Below are 22,214 nucleotides of genomic sequence, written 5' to 3'. Positions count from 1 at the left end.
TGCAATTTTATTGACCTTCACTCAGTAATTTCATCTAAGCCCTATACTAAAAAATGAATGAAAAATTGACATTTCTTTTGATAAATAACTGGAAATGAGATTGCCTTTTTATGGGGGGAGGGGAAGAATGGAGGGGGGAAAAATCCCTAACAGATTGACCTCTTGGGACCAAAAAAAAAGAAAGAAAGGATGGGAAAAAAGCCCCTAACAGTATTCATCTTGTGCTTTACATGATTACAAATATTGGTGAGAGAAGCAATGATGTATTCCTTTATTCCATCTGGTATACCAAACTAATCCATGGATGAACCTTAATTTTTGTGTTGAAATTAATTTAGAAATACATTTACTCATTGTGTTTTAATTTGTGTTATTTATTTAAAAAAATTTTTTTTTGGAAGCGTGTTATAAATATACCTAGTATGTGCTTCTCCATTTGTACTTTCCCATTGGAGTGCAATTTGTAGTGGCATGGAAAAGAACACTCCATGATGTATCTGTTTTAAATTTTAGGGGCAGCCCGGGTGGCTCAGTGGTTTAGTGCCGCCTTCAGCCCAGGATGTGATTCTGGAGATCTGAGATCAAGTCCCATGTTGGGCTCCCTACATGGAGCCTTCTTCTCCCTCTGCCTGTGTCTCTGCCTCTCTCTCTTTCTCTCTCTCTCTGTCTCTCAAGAATAAATAAATAAAATCTTAAAAAAATACTTTAAAAAAATAAATTTTAAATGATTTTCCTAGGCTCTGAGGAAATTGATACTCCATGGTAGGTGCCACAGTTACCCTGTGACTGTGCATAGTGCTTGGTACAAGACTGACTCAGTTTTTATGAGCAATAATGATTGCTGAAATGAAAGATCTGTCTTAGTAGAACAGGAGATCTTTCTTGTCAGGGAGGTACTTAATGTTCAAGCAGATTCATTTACCATAGTAATGGATAGTGATCTTGGACATAACACACAGTGCTCATGACCTATATTTATTTTCCTTATTGTTACAGGGGATATTCACTCTTGTCACTGTTTGGCTGGCTCTTGGCTTTTCATCTCTAAGAGGGAATGTATCCAGGGGTACCTGGCTGGCTCAGTCAGTGGAGTGTTGTGACATTGATCTCAGGGTTGTGGGTTTGGGCTCCACATTGGATGTTGAAATTGCTTAAAAATAAAATCTTTTCAGCAAAAAGGGAGAATACATCTGTGTTTTAGATCCTTTAGTTTCAGGATTTGACAGTTGCTACTAATCATAGGAACAGCTAAGGCCTGTGTGAAACTGTTGCTCATACATCAGGTTTTTTACTGGTGCTTCATACAGTATAATATTTGGAGTTATGACATCCTTGAAGGTTTCATAAACTGCAGAGTGGACCTGGAACTTTCTGCAGCTATTAAGAGCCTCCCAGAAATAATAAGACTATTCAGTCTCACTAAACACTCTTAGTTTCTCAAGAATTTTAAATAGTGATCTCTCTCCTCACCAAAACCATTTCATCCTGAGACATTTGTTTACCGTCATGCCTTGATCTACACAATTCTTGCTGGAATGCAGTGTTTTTATTTTTTTCTGTGTCTCTGGAATTAACCTTTATACCCCTATTTACTTGAGAATTTCATTTTAGAATTTGAGCTTCTTTCTAAGTTCTTAGGCTCTACAATTGTTGATCATTTTCAGCCTAGTTCTTTTCTGAGTGGTTGAGCTCACATCCCTAATAACTGCATATTAATGTACCTGGTTCACTCTTTTCATACATACTGACAATAAGCTTTTTTTTTTTTATCCTTGAAGTTAATTTTTTTTTAGTAATCTCTACACCTCATGTGGGGCTCGAACTCACCACCCCAAGATTGAGAGTCGCATGTTCTTCCAGCTGAGCCAGCCAGGCACCCCTACATAATATGCTTCTAAGCAGTTTTATGTTCAGTTTGGGCAAGAGGAAAAACCAACTTCATAAGCCCCACCTTTCTCTTTATATATTTTTAAAGATTTTGTTTATTTATTAACCAGGGAGCCTAACAGGGGGCTTGATCCCTGGGCCCTGGGATCATGACTTGAGCCAAAGGCAGATGCTTAACCCACTGAGCCACCCAGGTGCCCTAAGCCTCACCTCTCTAAAACAGAGTTATTTTTCTTCTGGATCCTTAGGACTGCATATTCTATATAATGTTCCTCTGTACCCTCCATTCAGATTATTACAGTGAATCCTTAAAAAATTGTTTTAATAAAATAAATACCTGCAGATAATTTATTGCAATATAGCATCCCACACATAATAAAAGATGATGACATAAGTATTAGGTGTTGAGAGTTTGTGGTTACATGCTTTAAAAGCATAAAGTGGCTCGAACAAGTGATATTTTTTATGGCTACCAAACTAATAAGCCAGCTGCAACTATCCTTACCTTTCTTGATCACAGGAAATCTCTGGGTGCTTTGAATCATTTTTAGAACAATACTAAGAGCTTATCTTTGTTTAGGCCTCTCAAAACGATGGTTTGCAAATCCAATCTCAGCTATACATTGAAGATCATGTGGGTGTTATTTAATCTTTAGGGTGTTGATATTTTTGTTACTTTGCTTATAGTAATAGTTTTAGGTATTAAAGAATATATAAATACATATTACAACCCAGGTGTATTCAAAATAACCTTGAGAAGAGAACAGCATTCTTTTTTTTTTTTTAGATTTATTTATTTAATTTAAAAAGAGAGAGTGCATGGTGGGGAGGGGCAAAGGGTGAGGAGTCTTTATTTTTAAGATTTTATTTACAAGTGGGGAAAGAGGAAGAATGTGGAGCCTGAGAGAGAGTACAAGTGGGGAAAGAGGAAGAATGTGGAGCCTGATACAGGGCTCGATCCCAGGACCCTGAGATTGAGCTGAACCAAAATCAGATGCTTAACTGACCAAGCTGCCCAGGCACTGCTAGGGGGAAGAGTCTTAAGCAGACTCCATGGTGAATGTGGAGCCTGACTCAGGACCTGGTCTTAAAACCCTGAAATCATGGCTTGAGCCAAAACCAAGAGTCACATGGCTAACAGACTGTGCCACCCAGATGCCCCAAGAGAGCAGCATTCTTGAAACAGAAACCTGTATTTTATACCAGTGATTTGTCTGAAATATCCTTTCTCATATTCATAGGTCAGTTGGTTGTTGAACATTTCATTCAGTACGTTTTATTGAATGCCAGGCGTTGTACTAGGTGTGATTTTTTTTTTCTTTGATAGTCAATTTTTAATTCTATTGCCATTATTTCTTTGGAGAAGAAACTTCACAATGTATTTTATAAGAAAGGCTTATGATTTCTTGGGTAACTAAAATTTTTGTTCTTTTTTTATATTTACTAATTTAATATTAATGTCATTTAAGGTCTCGTTCAACTCTTGGACACTCCAGATCTCATTGGAGCCAAGGTTCAAATTCTCATACAAGTCGGCCACAGGAGCCACGGAACCGCAGTAGGATTTCTACTGTTATACAACCCTTGAGGCAAAATGCAGCAGAAGTTGTGGACCTTACTGTTGATGAAGATGGTAAGTTGGATTAGTAACAGTATAGAATTATGAAGAGAATTAATAAAATCAGATGTCTTTGAAATACCTAGAAATGGGGTACCTGGATGGCTCAGTGGTTGAACATCTGCCTTTGGCTCACAGCGTGATCCCGGGGTCCCAGGATCGAGTCCTGCATTGGGCTCCCTGTGAGGAGGCTGCTTCTCCCTCTACCTATGTCTCTGCCTCTCTCTCTCTCTATCTCTCATGAATAAATAAAATCTTTAAAAAAAAAACAAAAAAAAAACCAAGAAACTCCTAAAAATGAAAGCCCTACTGCTACTTTCTAGTAACATTATTAAACTACAGGAAAGTTGTTGGATATGCTAATCTTATGTTTCACTTGATATAAAACCTCAGTTTGTAAATTGTGCCTAAAATTCTTTCTGTTGTTTCATTGCTCAGTAGTTATTTTCTTAGGGAGAAAGTACTTTTTTTAAAAAAAGATTTATCTGAGAGAGAGAGAGCATGAATGGGGATAGGAGCAGAGGGAGAGAGAGAGAGGCAGACTCCCCATTGAGCAGAGAGCCTGATCTCAGGACCCCAACCAAAGGCAGATGCTTAACTGACTGACTCACCCAGATATCTGAAAAAAGAATAGTTTTACAAGTGGTAGTTTGATCTACCATCAGACCTACCTGTTTCTTTCATTTATAATATTATTGTCATAGTTTAACTTTGCTGTGAAAAAGAGAAATGACACATTTAAAATGCAACAGAAAAGCAGTATAACTTGAATTTATATGGTAAATGTATGTTATTTGAAATGTCATAATTTGGGGTGCCTGGATGGCTCAGTTGGTTAAGCAAATGACTTGATCTCAGCTCAGGTCTCAGACTCCTTGTCATGAGTTCAAGCCCTACTTTTACATAGGCTAGTGTGGAGCCTATGTAAAAAAAATGTCAAAGTTACTTTTAATATTATGTTATCCTCTAATACTGGTACCTTTTGTGCTGCTCAGCCTTACTGTTTTCTTTTGACTTATAACTGTATCCAAGCAAGTATAAAAAGCTAGAAGTTGGAAAATAGAGATTAAGGAAAGTGGCAGCATGTATGAATCTGTGAATACCTATGTGAATTTTCCTACGTATTGAGAATTACCTTCAGGTACTAGTTACATCTTAGAAGGAAATGGTCATTCATAATTTCCTTTTAAAGGAAGATGATGAGCTGTATGTGAATTTGTTAGCTATAAGTTGGAGAAAGGATATATAAGGTACGTAGAGTTACAGGCCTTGTGCAGTCAGCTCTTATATGGATTGTTTGCAGCTTGGATGATCATGACTTTCAGAATATCACTACTTTGGAATTAAGATGTTTATGAAGAGATAATTTATTCCCACTGTCTGCATTTCATTCAACTATGTCTCAGGTTTTATTTTGAAGTGCCATAAATTATCTGTAAGACAGTGATTAATATATTAGGGTTTAATTAGAGATACCTCAGAGTTAATTAATTTGGGATTACTACTTTAAACTGTTTTCCCTTGTGACCTCTACCAGCCACTAAGTAGGAAAAGGTGGTAGGGTAGTCTTTTAAACCATTGGAATTAGTTCAACCAGAACATTTTACTAGGTTGTAAATATTCCAGCAATCAGTAGATGCCTGTCTCTACTAGTTTCTCTCAGTGGAAAGCATCTATCTTATTAAAAATAAGTCCAAAACATTAACTATATTATTAGACTAGTGGTTCTTAAGTGGTGACTGTTTTGTTCCCTTGAAGACATTTGGAAATATCTATAGATATTTTTGGTTTTTATAGTTGGGGGAGAGTACTACTGATACCTAATGGGTAGAGGCTCAGGATGCTGCTAACATCCTACAATGCACAGGATATCCATGCCCCTACCTTGACTCCCATCCCTAGCAAAGAATTACCAAACCCAAAATATCAATACTGCTAAGGTTCAGAAACAAATATACCATTTGCAAATAAAGAGAGGTTCTTCCCTCCCCATTTTATGTATAAGGAAATATATTTGTTTAAGCATCCAAAGTACAGTGTCCATGTAGATCAACAGATACTATTTGTATTTCAGGAATTAGCACACTGCATTGTATACAGTAGTTTGTCCTCTCGTTTTTGTTTTTTGTTTTTTTTTGTTTTTTTTTTAAGATTTTATTTATTTATTCATGAGAGACAGAGAGAGGCAGAGACATAGAGGGAGAAGCAGGCTCCTTGCAGGAAGCCTGATATGGGACTTGATTCCCCAGACCTGGGATCACACCCTGAGCCAAAGGCAGATGCTCAATGGCTAAGCCACCCGGGGGTTCCTGCCCTCTCATTCTATATGACATTAAGAGAATCCCTTTTTTTTTTCCAATAAAGATTTTATTTATTTATTCATGAGAGAGAGAGAGAGAGAGAGAAGCAGAGACATAGGCAGGCTCCATGCAGGGAGCCTGATGTGGGACTGATACGGGGCCTCCAGGATTGTGCCCTGGGCCGAAGGCAGGTGCTCAACCACTGAGCCACCCAGGCGTCCCAAGAGAATGAATCCCTTTTCTGATCTAATCAGTATGACTATGTTTTGGACAGACTTAGTCTCACTTTTTAAACAACTATTTTACAATCAGAGTCTAAAGTAGAACTCGTATATAAATCAAGGTATGCCTGAAGTTTCTTTAACTTTCTACAGAAATTATAATTTTTATTAGAAAGCACTGATAAATATTAATATTTGCAAAATTTTTTTGAAAACATACAAAAAGGCATGTAAAAAAGATTAAAAGTTTTTTTTTAAAGATTTTATTTATTTATTTATTCCTGAGAGAGAGACAGAGAGACAGAGACAGAGACACAGGCAGGGGGAGAAGCAGGCTCCATGCAGGGAGCCCAATGTGGGACTCGATCCCGGATCTCCAGGATCACACCCTGGGCTGAAGGCGGCGCTAAACCGCTGAGCCACCCGGGCTGCCCAAGATTAAAAGTTTAAAAAATCGTAGCTAATGTTTAATTGGTTACTATATGTAAACTGTTATACAGAGTGGTTTATATGTATGACCTCAGTTCATCCGAACAATAATTGTGTGAAGAAAATTCTGTACTTTCCCAGTTCTACAGATGAGGAAATGCAGAGTGGTTAAGTAACTTAGCCATGATTGTAGTATCATTGTTGAAATCAGAATTGCTTATCCAAGCAGTCTGACTCTAGAATCCATTCTGTCCCGGAGAAAGGGTAATTTGTAATACTGGTCTGACAGCCTGTGATAATGTGTATGAAAATAGTAAAGGGACTTTTTTTTTTTTTAAGATTTTATTTATTTATTCATGAGAGATACAGAGACACAGGCAGAGGGAGAAGCAGGATCCACGCAGGGAGCCCAACTCAGGACTCGATCCCAGGTCTCCAAGATCACATCCCGGGCTGAAGGCAGCGCTAAACTGCTAAGCCACCGGGGCTGCCCCAGGAAAGGGACTTTCACTTTCCTTTTCTTATTTTCGCCTTTGTGATAGATCAGGAAATTTATGTATTGTTACCCAAAAGAACTGTGATAATCACCTGAATTATTGGAATATGCATATGTGTTGAATTTTTTTAAATGCAGTAATCATATTTTAGTAGCATGTCATTTTAATGGTGTAGGCTACCTTTAGGAAAGCTTTTTTAAAAAAAAACTGTATATAAAAAAAAACTGTATATTGTGCTTACTAGAGAGTTCATATCTTTAAATTTTATTTTAATAATTATAAAAATGTTACCTTGAATTAAAATATAACCCATTACCTAATTTATTTTGAATGCTAAGTAAAATTTTGTATTTTTTAGAACCTACTGTAGTACCAACCACTTCTGCGAGAATGGAATCACAAACCACAAGCACTTCCATTAACAACTCAAATCCATCTACCTCTGAGCAGGCCTCTGATACTGCTTCAGCTGTCACTGGTAGCCAACCCTCCACAGTGTCAGAGACTTCAGCTACTCTTACAAGCAATAGTATGACTGGTACTTCTCTAGGAGGTATGTAATAAAGTGGGAGAGGACTCTTTTTCATTACTCTTGTTAGAAAAAGTGTTGTTTTTAATATTTTAGCTATATTAGCAAGAACATATTCTTAGAATAAACCGTATATGAACAAAGTAGTCTCTTTATAATTAGACTGTAATTTCATATTTGAGTTTGTGTGCTTATATATTACCCAGTTATCATAGCTCAACTGAAAGAGATCATCGAGAATTAAATGACTGACTAAAGATATGAGCAACAGAAGAAAAATAGGTAAATGGAACTTCATCAAAATTTATACCTTTTGTACATCAAAAGACATGATCAAGAAAGTGAAAAGACAGCCTACACAGTGGGAGAAAAATACTTGAAAATCATACATTTGGTAAAGGTCTATTATCCAAACTATATAAAGAGCTTATACAGCTCAACAATAAAAAGACAGATATCCCAGTTTAAAAATGGGCAAAGAATTTGCATAGGTATTTTTCTAACAAAGATGCATGAAAACAGCATCATTAGTTATTAGAGAAATGTAAATCAAAATCACAGTAGAACCACTACTTTATCCTCATCAGGTTGTCTATTATTCAGAAAAACAAACCAAAACCAAAGAACAGGAAATCAGAAAATAACCAGTATTGACAAGAATGTAGAGGAATTGGAACCCTGATGAACATCTGGTGGGAATGTAAAGTGCTGCAGCCTTTATAAAAAACACATTGGCGGTTCCTCAAAACTTTAAAGCATAGTTAGCCTATGACCTACAGTCTCACTCCTAGGTATGTCCCCAAAAGAATTGAAAATGAGGATGGGTATTTTTTAAAAAGTTTGTTGATGTCCATTTTCTCAAATTTTTTTTTGTTTCTTTTGGTGTCATATCAAAGAAACCCAGAGTCACAAAGATATACTCCTGTGTTTTAAGTGTTTTAGCTCTCACCTCAGATTATTATCTTTCAGTTAGCAGTGATATCTCTGGTTCTTTTCCTGTCACTTGTTTAACAGCATGAAGCTGCCCTTCTTTCACTCCTGGACAAAGGCACAGAGATAAGAACTTGCTAACCATTTACTGACTGGGATGTTGTAGGCCCTGTGGCTCATAGAGTGTATCACCATTAATAATGATGAAACCACCTTATGCTTTCTTTCATTTTTTACTTTTAATAGTATTGTATTTAATTCTAACAGTATCATTATAACCTACATTGAGCAGATGAGGAAATCTTCTTGTGACTGGATTAGGTCTTGCTGTTGTGGAAAATTGAGAGTAGAATGCAGAATCTAAGGAGTTTTCCCAGAGATATCTTTTAAATACTATATTCTTTGGGGAAAAAAGTAAGCAGAAATGAAATGTGCTAATTTTTATTTCATTTATCAGGTGTATGCTCTTTCCCGAGTACCCTACTGAGTGTCTTATGTGTTATTTTTATATATTATCATTTAATCCTTAAAAACTTTCTCGTTGTATTACTCTTTCCATTTCAGAAATGAAGGAATCTGGAAGCTAAATACTTTAAAAAAAAAAAAGTTAATAATATTTGAGTCAAAGATTTGAACTCTTCTCATGCACTCCTTTTTCCTGGTAGCTTTATGTACTCTGATTCTTGTCTAGATTTTATGTGACACAGTCCCAACTTTACTTCAAGACTTTTTCAGAGCTTTTATTTTCTTATATTTTTAAGCCTCTTGTCCGCTCAGAACTCATATTTAATATCTGTAGTGACTTCATTATCTGAATGGTTTTCTCATGATACTATTACCTATATTGACGACTATGTTTGGGATAGACTTGGTTGTGTTGTGTTTTTCTAGAGTAGGAGAACCCTGTTCCAGGCCAAATTGTTCCTCTCTATAAAACTGAAAGAAGCAGATACTCACACAACATTAGGGGCACTCAGTTTTGCTGACTTCATTTCTTGCTAAGACTCTATAGAACATCAGTCTCCTAATTTCTTCACATCCTGTCCTTTGTACCTTCTTGCATATTTCCAACCTTGAATCACTCAAGCCATCAAGCTTCACTCCCCTCTAGGTTTTTAGATGGGCCTCATGAAAATTACAGAACCAAGCATATTGGTGCCTTGTGAGTTTATGGTATCTGATCTTGGGCTTTTGATAATAAGTTACCATAGTGTGATGTATCTCAGTTAATTCCCTTTCCTTCCCCTTAGTGGCTATTCCAAAATTCCCTCATTTTCCTCAAGACTTTGATTCCTCCAGGGAAAAATAAATTAAAAAGTAAGTGGAGGTTCTCAAACATTCATAACTTCCAACCCTTCCATGAAAACTTTTATATCCTTCTTTCCTTACTCTTGGTCTTTTAACTCCTTCTTTTCCTTTGCAGTCCCTTTATTCATGCTCTACCTCTTGTCCATTCTTGTGTCCTTGACCTTGCTTTAACAGTTACCTTCTCAGCATCTTTGTTTGCTCCATTCCCTTAGTGTGCATTAGTACATTTGTGTTAAGTCTGTGTACCCTTAAATGGGTCTTCTATACCTGAAACTCCTTCCTTAACTTTCTTCTGACTTTTGTCAAAACAAATGTGTTAAAAAAATCTGGCAGTAATCTTCTCATCTTTGTTTTCTCCCAAGACTCTATTCTTATCCTTTCTCAGTAGCCCATCTCATAACTGCATGTGTTTTCAACTACTGCCAGTATGCCAGTGACCTTCCATTTGTGTTTCTAGAGCCTTCTCTTTGTTTTAAATTTTTATATCTAGCTGCCTATTGGACACCTCTGTCCTTTGGACGACCATTCTGCAACCACCTCAAACTCCAAACGCCCCAAATAGCTCATCATATATCTTGACTTTTCCATGTGCTTTTTACTTTATGCATGCATGGTATCTTATATATTCATTTATTCAAATATTTATTGATTGCACGCTAAAAATCAGGCACTGTTCTAGGCATTGGAAAGAAAACAAATTTTCTGCCCTAACAGAATGTTCTAGTAGATAATAATAGTTAACATCTGTGTTATGTTGAGCTCGTAATATTGGTCCATGATTTATCTACATTAACTCTAATTTTTTATAATAACTTATAAATGTTATATATATATAATATATAACAGAGTCTATTATACTCTTCTCATTTTATAGGTGAAGTAACTTGGCCATGGTTAAATGACAGTAGAACCAAGTATTCAAAAGTAGGAAGTCTGGCTTGGAGCCTGTACTCTTCCTTTATTTCTCCGTCTTGACACTGTTGTCTTTGTGCTATGCAGTTCTTTTTAAGGGGGTCTCCCCATGCATTGTAGGATATTTAGCAGCATTGTTGGCCTCTACCTACTAAATACCAGTAGTATCACTTCCCCTCTAGGTATCCCCAGATGTTCCCTGGGGCACAATATTGCTCTATACTATATTAGAACCCAGTGCTTCTATTTTAATGCTGGTTGATTTATATCTTAAATTGTTTCTATATTTGATGATGATGATCTCCTTAAGGACTAAAGATCAAGTTTTTCTCTTCATAGTACTTAGCTCCATACATGCCTCTTTTCCCTTGAGAGGTAAACTTATATTTAGCAAGGGCTTATTGAAACACCTACATTGTACAGGCCTGTTTCTAGTTGCTAGAGATAAAACAACAGAGGCAGACAACATCATAATAAGTTATTTTAAATGCCAGGACTTTCAGGGAGCCTGCATGGCTTAGTCAATTAAGCATCTGACTCTTGCTCTCAGCTCAGGTCTTGATCTCAGGGTCATGAGTTCAGGATCTTGAGTTCAAGTCCCCCATTGGGCTCCAGGCTGGGTGTGTGAAGCCTACTAAAAAGGAGGGGAGGGCAGGACTTTAATTTTTCACCATTGTATTTTTCAGTGCCTTATATAATAGATCCTTTACCAGTACCATTATTATGTGTAATGCTTGCCAGAGGAATGAATACATATCAATAATCATGCTAGAATCACAGTGAAAGTATCTTAACCAGCTTGATGTCACTGGGCTATGGAATTAATTTCTCTGGTGCAGGTTTATTATTGTTTCATTTTTAGTGGACACTCTCTGGGCTAACTTTAATAATAAGGAAATGTTTTATTTGCTTGATCAGATCTTAGTATTTCACTTCTAATTTATGGTAGTTTCCTTGGTCAGTCACTCTGGAATAAGAGGAAATTCAGTTGCCTTTACTTTGGGTTACCAGCCTGTTTAAGCAACAAAGAGCTTCTGCATTCCAGGAAAATATATTATTAATTTAACTGGAAGCCAAAACTGTACCCTAAGAAGTAGAACTATAAGGTCAGTCTTCTTTTTGAAGCCACATTGTTAGTGATATGACCCTTTAAATATGTGTTCAGCTGTAAATATATTGTAGTCATTATGCTTCCTCTTCTCTCACTCTGATTTTTGTATTAGAAATATTTGAAGAAAAAAGAGAACAACTTCTTTTTGAACAAATGAGTATCATATCTATCACTTTGTTCACAGCCTTACTAGTCCACACATCTTTTGCTCTGACTACACACTCCTCTCCTAAAATTTGAAGTTATACATAATTCCCAAATAGCTGGATTTATAAAAATAAAGTATTTTAATTGGAAGGAACTATATGAAGGTCACTTAGCTTACTCATTGAATGGATTTGGTGTTCCAGAGGTTTCTGATAATTTTTTATGAAGTAACACAATAAATGATGTTCATTTGTGCAATACTTGGTCATGGGAGCTGAGATAAAACCCTGAAAATGTTGCTGGAGGTAAAGCTACTGTAATAGTTATTGCTACAGATATTACAGCATATGGAAAATAGTTAATGTTTGATTCAGTATAGCTAAGATAGACTGTCAATCATGATCTATTCTTGATAAGCTAGTTGTAACTTTGTCCAGGTTATTTAAGAAAATTGGAGGGACACCTGGGTCACTTGGTCAGTTAAGTACCTGCCTTCAGCTCAAGCCCTGATCCCAGGGTTCTGGGATCGAGCTCCACATTGGGCTGCCTGCTCCTTGGGGAGCCTGCTTCTCTCTCTCCTCCCTTTGCCTGATGCTCTTCTTGCTTGTGTGCTTTCTCTCTCTCTCTCTCTCCCTCTCTAATAAATAAAGTCTTTAAAATAAAATTGGAATGAAAGTGACATAATTATAGAATTGACTTTGAATCTGCTGTAATTTATGTTTTAAAAGTAAACACCATGGGGTGCCTGGGTGGCTCAGTTGGCCAAGTATCTAACTCTTGATTTCGGCTCAGGTCATGATCTTAGGGTTGTGAGATTGAGCCTCGTGTCAGGCCCTGCACTCAGCAAGGAATCTTTTAGAGATTCTCTCTCCCCCCCACTTCCTCTGCCCCTCCTCCAGCTCACACACACTCTTTCTCTCTGAAATAAATAAATAAATATTAAAAAAAGAGAGAGCTTAAAAAAATAAAACACCTTGTCAACTTTGTCGTTGTTGTAGTTACAAGTTACTTGTAATATTTAACCTCTCAACTGATGCTAACAAGGTAGTACTGATTCCAGGAGGCAGTTAGAAATTAGTAAAAATTAGGATTTGTTTTTCCATCCAAGGTCACAGATTCCTGAATTCTAGTTCCAAGTTAAGAACCTTTACAAAAGGACAGCCCGGGTGGCTCAGTGGTTTAGTGCTGCCTTCATCCCAGAGCGTGATCCTGGAGACCAGAGATCGAGTCCCATGCCGGGCTCCCTGCATGGAACCTGCTTCTCCCTCTTCCTCTCTCTCTCTCTGTCTCTCTCTCTCTCTCTCTCTCTCTCATGAATACATAAATAAAATCTTTATAAAAAAAAAGAATCTTTACAAAAGAGTACAAGAAATTAGCCCAGGGGATCCCTGGGTGGCGCAGTGGTTTGGCGCCTGTCTTTGGCCCAGAGCGCGATCCTGGAGACCCGGGATCGAATCCCACATCGGGCTCCCAGTGCATGGAGCCTGCTTCTCCCTCTGCCTGTGTCTCTGCCTCTCTCTCTCTCTCTCTGTGACTATCAGAAAAAGAAAGAAAGAAAGAAAGAGAGAGAGAGAGAGAGAGAGAGAGAGAGAGAGAGAGAGAAGAAAGAAAGAAAGAAAGAAAGAAAGAAAGAAAGAAAGAAAGAAAGAGAAAGAAATTAGCCCAAATAGGACAGACTAGGAACTTAGAAAAAAAAAATGTACAGAGATTTAGAATGGAGATACTGCCTAACAGGATTTAGATCACAGACCTTGCCCAGAAGAGAATCAGGAAAGGCAGGATAGGACATGTATGGGAGGGCAGACCCAAGAGAATTACAGGGAGGTTTGCTGCAATCAGACATATCAACCAGAGCCTGAAGCACCCCACCCAGATTCATTTATGTGAGCCTAAAAATTCCTTTTATTATTTGAGCCAGTTTAGGTTGGATTTTTATATTATTTGTGAGTATCTAGTATATTCCTAATCAGTACATTGGGCCAGAAGAGATTGGCTAGGTTCTGTGAGCCAAATATTAGCAGCTTCCCTGGTCTTGGTTACTCCAGAAATAGGGCTAGAAGAGTGGTACTCTAGAATCCTAAGGGCTCTGAGGAGATGACTCAGGAGTCAGGTGCAGAAGGAGGAAAGGAATTAATAAGGACAGGGCTCTGGGCTCTCCACTCCTCTATTTTTTTAAAGAATTTATTTACTTGAGAGAGAGAATGAGTGCACGCAAGCATGATCGACCGGAGGGGCAGAGAGGGACAAGCAGACTCCCCGCTGAGTAGGGAGCCCAACATGGGGCTCAATCCCTGAGCTGAAGGCAGTCACTTAACTGACTGAACCACCCAAGCACCCCTCTACTCTTTAATTTTTGTATTTTAAATAAAAAAACAAAAAAATAATTTTTAAAGATCTTTTTTTTTTTTTTTTAAAGTAATCTCTAAACCCAACATGGGGCTCAAACTCAACCCCCAGCTCAAGAGTCGCACAGTCCTGTGACTGGGCCAGCCAAGCTTCCCTCCATTTTTATCTGTTTTATATAGTTTGTACATAATATGCAACTTGAGAAAATGCTGTTTTTTAGATAAGTCTGAAGCCCTGAGGTAGACCTTCTTGGGGTGCTTTTGCAGGTCTTCTGGCATGGAAGAACATGCCTTCAGAATAACTCTGGGCATATGGCAGAGAGCATAACCAAGATTCAGATGATTCATACCTACAGGATCATCTTTTCCAAAAACAATCATACAAGATGATTATTGTTCCATTTAATAGTAAGAAAGAGGTTAAATAACTTTTCTAAGTCACATTGCTCAGGATTACACAGGCTTAGGACTAAACTCAAGCACATCTGACTCCATGCTTTTCCTACTGTTCAACTCTAGTTCACTAGATTATTATGAGATACCTGTAATTTTTCACAAATTAGCGTTTTCTATTCTTTTCACAAATTAGCGTTTCTATTCTAATTGTTCTATTCTTTCAAGTCTGAGTTTGGAGGGCAGAGGAAGGGAAAGGATGTCAGGTTAGTGAGACTTAGCAAGACATCTCTGAGTTGGGTGGTTATGTCTTAAGAAGATAGGATTTTTAAGAAACACATAGCATTATTTCGTAGAAATGATTTATGGTGTTAGGGAGTTCATGGACTCAGAAGAATCTTTGTTGCAAATAAGGACTCACGTGACATACTAGAATTTTTAAAAATTCAGTTTAAAGTTTATTGTTTAAAAAAAAAAAATAAAATAAAGTTTATTGTTTATTATGACCTAGGAAAAGGCTATCTCTTGTCATATTTAAACATCATGGTAGTGGCACCTGACTGGCTCTGTTGGAAGAGCATCCAACTCTTGATCTCTGGGTCATAAGTTCGAGCCCCATGCTGGGTGTAGAGATTACTTATATAAATAAAACTTACACACACACAACCCCGCCCCGCATACCATCATGGTAAAGGTGAGCCTCCTGAAGGATTTATGCTTTCAGAAAAATCCTAGTGAAGATTACTGCCCAAAATTGTCATATGCATGTTAAGAATGTGGTGCTATCACATTCTTCTTTACAGAGATTTGAATTTATTCAATTGATTAAATTTAATCAATTCCTTATTTGCTTAATTTATATACAGTACCTATGTTTTACAGAGTGATATTTGATCATTTGATTGTTCTGTGCATTTTTGTTTCAAGATGACTCAAGGAGAACTGCCTCTAGTGCTGTAACAGAAACTGGCCCTCCTGCAATGCCAAGATTACCTTCCTGCTGTCCCCAGCACTCACCATGTGGAGGGTCATCACAGAATCACCATGCATTAGGACATCCACATGCAGGTTGCTTTCAGCAGCATGGCCACCATTTTCAGCATCATCACCACCACCATCATACCCCCCACCCGGCTGTCCCAGTTTCTCCCTCCTTTAGTGATCCTGCTTGCCCTGTGGAAAGACCTCCACAAGTACAAGCACCTTGTGGAGCCAACAGCAGTTCTGCTACCAGCTATCATGACCAGGTATGTGGAATTTGATGAGGTTTTCTTTTTTTTTAATTTGTAAAAACTGTGCTTTTTTTCCAGGAGGAAAAAGAAAAACAACCTTCAGGATGAATTTTATACACTAAATATAAATATGTTGCCCTTCCAAAAGTGGCCCAATTTAGTGGTCTGTGTTTCTTTTTTTTAATTAAGTCTCTAGGATTTTCTGATGGTCTAAATTATTGCAACTAATTGAGAGGGCCTGGGATGTCGAAAATTAGAAGTGATATTTTTTTTTTAAATTCTGAAATGGTTTTTGGGGTTTTTAGTTAAATACAGGTGAATCTGATCTTTGGAATTTTATTTCAGAGTGTTGGAATTGCTGTGTCAACCTGATTCATGAGAAATAAGGACATTTTTCTAGTTTTTTTTATCCTCTACCTTTTACTCTGGAACTCTCTTCTCTTCACTTATCTAGAAATAAACTGCCTTCTCAAATGCAAACCAGTGACATGGTTTCTCAGAGCCAGATGAGGTGTTATTAGTTTATGGAGAAATGAAATATCTATCAGTAACAAAATTATAATTAACTTAGTTGATATTAATGATGAGTGCTTGAAATGTCAAATAATATTAAATTAGTGTCCGTGATTATGTGGAGTAAGTGAAGGTCAGGTATTACGTGTTGTTTTAACTTCTGCTGTGTCATCTCTATGTATAATTGTGATATATTGGGGTACATACTTTTAAAAGTAAAACATAATTTTAAGGTAAAACTGTAACTGACATATACTAGAAAATAGTCAAACTAGAAAATTCAGGGCAATTGCTTTTCTGTATCCCCTGACCTTTCCTAAATACTTCATTTTTAAAAATTTTGATAGTTATCTTTCCTGGATCTGAAAGATTAAAAATAAGAAAGAGGGATGTTCCCTTAGAAAAACCAAACAAACAGTAGATAAGCTGCTATTTTCAAGAGTAAATTTGAAAGAGTTTGGTAGGAAATATGATTGAAGAGATTTTAGACTGTTTTGGTTCTCCTAACAGTTCTAAATATTAACATCTACTGATCCTCTAAAACCTGTTCTTCCTCTTGGGAATGAGGAAACATCAAGAAAAACTTCTTAGTGGACTGAATGAAAGGCCCTGCTTAAAAGTAAAATTGTCTTTCACTAGAAATACGAGCTGAAAGGGAGGGTTTATAAGTATTATAGGAAAACAGTGAAGAAGTGAATCTGCTGACTTTTTCCACATTCGTTCAAGAGCTACCAAAACGTGGGGCCTTTTGTTTACAGAATATTGTTGCTGTTGAACTAGTAAAGTAATACAGCTGGTTTGAGAGAGATCATGCGTATGCAGTATTTTCTTTTAACCTGGTGTGTTAATTACAGGTAGAATCTTTTACAGTTTTGTTCACTGTTAAATAAATGTAACCTATTCACTTATCTCTCTAAGTAGATATATTTGGACTGCACACAAAACTTGAACAGAATCAGGCAGTCAGTGGTAATAGTGGGTATGAAGGAGAAACAGTGAAGTTTTAACAATATAAACAGACTCATATAGACATTTAGAAAACTGAAATCAGCCACATGCTCATGAGGTAATGTCTGATAGTCTTTAGTTGAGATCTGTGTGGGCACAGCAGGAAGTTGAGGAGCGGGAGAAGCAAACTGATCTGAGCATTTGTGATTGTGTAGATGTATTATGATTAGTGTCAGATTGTGGGTAGGCAGACAAGGGTTGGGGAGGATTAGACCTGACAACAGAGAAGGTGCAGTAGTCACTTGACACTCTGTAGCCCTTACTACTCCTTTGGATGTAGCTTTCTCTTTTGAGAGAATAGGTCAATTAGTGTTATGCATTGCTTAGGATCTTTGTAAAGTAATACTTGCCATTTCTGTGCCCATCTTGTTTACTGTCTTTATCCTTCTAGAGCAAGATTTGAATGAGCTGTTGGTATTGTGAAGAGGCTTCAGTTTAGTGGTCCCTCCCCCTTCTCTTTTTATTCTTTACTTTTACCTTTATCCTCAGTTTCTTGCTAGGAGGACATTCACCCTACTTAACTTACTTGCTGGGAGTGTTCTTAATCATTGACTGGAAAAAGATAGGAAATTTACTCATCTTCATAGTATGTTGATAATCCAGTCCATTTGCCAAGTCTTAGCCAAAATAGGGAAGGGATTATAAATTCACAGTCTTACAATATTTTTAACCTTATTACCCAAGTTGAAGGACATACATGTATTTGTCAACTCAGGCCAGACATTTGCATAATTGGTTATAGGTACATGATCTAGAAGAAGAAAGGAGCTCTTTTTCAACTTCCCATAGCTTCTCCTATGCCATCATCCCCTTTCCCTTTTAGCATTCAGAGTTCCTTTTGTTTCTGTTACCCTTGAGTCTGGAGGTCCATTGGAAGTTCAGAGACCACAATGGTTCCTTTGAGGACTAGTGGGTGACCTGGGCGTCTAAAGAATGCATTTCCCTAGTTTTCTTCATCTTTAGCTCCTCAGTTTCCAGTATTGAACAATTTTTGTATATAAATACATATATGGCATCATACTACTATTTTCTTTTTTAAATTATTTTCTTTAATCACATTTTTAAAATTACAGCTATACTAAACACTAAGCAAAGACTTGTATTTAAATCACTTAAGAGGGATCCCTGGGTGGCTCAGCAGTTTAGCGCCTGCCTTCGGCCGGGGGTGTGGTCCTGGGATCGAGTCCCACGTTGGGATCCCTGTGTGGAGCCTGCTTCTCCCTCTGCCTGTATCTCTGCCTCTCTGTGTGTCTCTCATGAATACATAAATAAAATCTTTAAAAAAAAATAAAATCACTTAAGAGGGGCAGGGTGACTAGATGTCTTGGTTAGCATCTGCCTTCGGCTCAGATCATGATCCCAGGGTACTGGGTTTGAGCCCCACATCTGGCTCCTTGCTCAAAGGAGCAAGATTTAATTTAATAAATTAATAAAAATTTTAAAAATTAATAAAATCTTCTTAAAACACCAAATAAAAAATCACTTTAAGATACGAAGAAGCAGTTCTCTTTTTGTAATCTACTCTAGAGTAGATTGTGATCGAGTGAAGTGTTTTACTTAGGATTTTTCAAAATGCTTTTGGGGAATAATCTTAATTACTGATGAGTAGACATGGAATCTATACTCTTTGATTTCTTTTCCAACTTAGTAAATGGACCTTCCCTAAAATCACATTTCTAATTTTTTTGTAAATGAAATTATTATAAGGCAAAGCTAGCTCATCATTCATCTTGAATAATCACATACCCTTTGTTATCTTGGATAGTGTTTGTATTATTAGAGTTTCAGTTTAATGCTTGCTATTTACATTTTAGAAACAGGACAGACAAGTTTTTACCTAGAACCCTTAATCTTTTCAGTGGTGTGATTATATGTTTTCCAAAGGAGTCCTAAATAATCAAAATTTGGGGGTAAAGAAGAATATGGAATTATGATTTTAAAGTTTCTTTCTCTCTAAAATCTAGATAATGGAAGAGAGCTAGACCTTAATATATAAATGAATTTTTGTTCATCTTGTAGCATGATCTTATGCCTGATTTTAAAAAACTGTTTATAGATTTTAAATATATGATCACTACAATTTTTATAATCCAAAGTACACAGTATTTTCTTAGTGCTGAATAGGTCTTCATACTAAAAATTTTACCGGTTTGAAATTTTTAACTTATTAGAGATTCTATTTTTCTAGATTGCAATTGGAGTACTTTTATAATATAACATGAAACAGTGTTTTGACCAAACTTTAGAAAGATAAAATATAGTTCCTCTTTATACAGCAGGCATTGCCAGTAGACCTGAGCAACAATGGTATCAGAAGTCATGGAAGTGGTGGTTTTCATGGAGCATCTGCATTTGACCCCTGCTGCCCTGTTTCTTCTTCCCGAGCTGCAATCTTTGGCCATCAGGCTGCTGCTGCTGCCCCGAGTCAGCCATTATCAATAGATGGTTATGGATCCAGCATGGTTGCGCAGCCCCAGCCCCAGCCCCCTCCACAAGCCTCACTGTCATCATGTCGACATTATATGCCACCTCCTTGTAAGTATAAATTTAACAGGCAAAGAACTTAGAGGCATATAAATGAAGCATTTGTACATTCCTCTATGAAATAACCTTTCAATAATACTAATTCATAAATTTTTAGTATCTCCTTAGCCTTAGAGCAGGGTATATTTTGTCCATTTCATCCTCTCTTCACCCCACATTCCCCAAACAGCCTTCTAAGGTAAAAAGAACAGATGTTATTTAAAAAGGTCAGAGAAATAAAAAGTATGATATTTTCTGTCTTTTACATTGTAACATTTACATTTTAATATATGAAATTGAACTATATTGAATGGTACCTTAGATTCCTATGATAGGAAACTTTAAGGGATTGAGATTTATCCTTAAGAGTAACACACAGTTTGAAAGCTTAGTAGTTGTAGGCACAAGCAAATAAATTTTGACTAAGAATTCTGAAGGTCAGCTGAGGCATACGAGAGAATACTTGCACAGAGAGCTTGGCCGGTTACAAAAAGATTTCTCTGTTCATTTGATGTGGGCAATTAAATAGATTCAGACATAGTTTTTCTGAAGAAATTGAAATCTTTGAGATCTGTGAGTATCTTAAGAAATGAGAAGTGCTCTTAGGCTATGTAACACATATTTACTACTTTGTTACATTATAGGCTAATAATAAATTAGTTAAAAAAATTAAATGAAAATTCATACCAGGAGTAAGCTAGGAGGTTGACAAGGACATTTGCTTTTGTTCTGATTACATGCAAGGGATTGTTTTCAGTTATATATCTCATTAGATATCTTCTTCCATTCCTATAATATAAAAAATCTGAGTCTTACAGATAGAGCTGGAGTCAACCCAGGATTTGTACAGTGAAACCTGGGTATAATATTTACCTTTTCAGTGATACAACTTAAGATATAAAGTATAAGTTAGAAAACAGGTTTTGGAAGAGCTTTCACAAAGCACTGATCAATGGGAAAAATCTTTTCTCTAGGCTGTTTTGTGATACCTATTGATATTTTAATTGATTGTCTTTTATTAGGAACTCAAAATGTGTAGTTTTCTGCCCCCCCCCACTAATATATTGAAGCAGTTTATAAGTGAGTCCATTTCTTTTTAAATGCCCTAATAAAGAAGTGTTTTAGATTTAAACTTGCTCTACTTTTATTATCAAAGTAACTTGTGTACGTTGTAAGAAGTTCAAACTGCAGAATAACATAAAATTAGAAGTTAAAAGCCCTTCTCTCATATTCCACTAATCTGAATATCTTGAAGGTAGCAACTGTTTGTAGCTTATAAAAACCTTCCAGAGCTTTTCTTTCTACACACAAAAGTATATATATGTGTGTGTGTCTTTTTTAAAAAGTGGGATCATAAGTGTATTATTTGCCTCTCTGTGAGTTTTTTTCTTTTTTAAAAAAGTTTTAATAGTACATCTTAGATTTTTTTTCCATATTAGCCATAAAAATCTAGGTGGTTATTCTCAATACCCTCATAATATTCTGTTGTGTATTAAATCATTTCTCTGTTGAGATTACATTGTAGTTTTTTAGTCTGTCTCTTGGGTAACTTCCTAGGAGTGAGATTTCTGGGTCAAAGTAACATGTTGAACTTTTAGGAAGCAATATCAAATTTTGTTTTGTTTTGTTTGTTTTAATGGCAAGAACACAAAAAATAGAGAAGAGAGAGATGGCTTATGGGAATGCAGAATGTCACCTTTCTGTAGTGGTTAGCAATCTATTTTGTTTAGAAACTACAGTGAATTATAACAAAGGCTGAACTTTTCACCACACACACACAAAGCTGTGTGAGGTAATGGATGTCTTAATGAACCTGGTTGTGGTAATCATTTCACAACGTTATATGTATGTCAAATTGTCATCTTGTATACTTTCAATAATATATAATTGTATTTGTTAATTATACTTCAATAAAGCTGAAAAAAATGATTGCTGAAGAGTTAAACTTAAATAAATTGATTGATTCTGAAACAAAACTAAAATTTTGTAATATTTGTCAGTATTGTTTCTTGCATAATGGTTATAGAAATAGAAAACTTTGAATTGAAACTGGAAAAAAATGCTCTGAATTTGAGGAAGGATAGTTAACAGTGGTAAAACATAGTGACTTCTCTCTTTATAACCAAGTACTGAGTTTTCTTGGAGTAAAGTCTTGATTTGAAAACATGACGTTTAGAGAATCACTTAAAAATTGTCTCAGAGTTTATATTGAGCTAAATGAAAATTTCCTTTAAATACATGCTAGCAAGGTATCCTTTGAAAATATGGCTGAATGAGTTCATGGTTACATAACTTTCACCCCTGCTAAATC

The 22,214-nt window shown here is 36.4% G+C and overlaps 1 protein-coding gene across 8 annotated transcripts in view; it reads left to right on the top strand.

Moving 5' to 3' along the window:
* The window catches only part of RNF111 (ring finger protein 111), a 129,823-nt gene that overhangs the window by 93,347 nt on the left and 14,262 nt on the right, over positions 1 to 22,214 (top strand). For 6 of the 8 annotated variants that reach the window (XM_041744167.1, XM_041744170.1, XM_041744169.1 and 3 more), the window contains exons 4-7: positions 3,357 to 3,520; positions 7,311 to 7,505; positions 15,555 to 15,874; positions 19,657 to 19,915. In XM_041744167.1, the coding sequence (XP_041600101.1) occupies positions 3,357 to 3,520; positions 7,311 to 7,505; positions 15,555 to 15,874; positions 19,657 to 19,915 (938 nt within the window). The remainder of the gene's footprint in view (positions 1 to 3,356; positions 3,521 to 7,310; positions 7,506 to 15,554; positions 15,875 to 19,656; positions 19,916 to 22,214) is intronic. The other 2 variants (XM_041744172.1, XM_041744168.1) reach the window with 1 other exon arrangement.

This window comes from Vulpes lagopus, chromosome 2, assembly GCF_018345385.1.
Source record: "Vulpes lagopus strain Blue_001 chromosome 2, ASM1834538v1, whole genome shotgun sequence".
NCBI classification, from domain to species: Eukaryota; Metazoa; Chordata; class Mammalia; order Carnivora; family Canidae; genus Vulpes; species Vulpes lagopus.
Note: the sequence above shows the minus strand (reverse complement) of the source record. Positions and strands in the feature narration are given on the sequence as shown.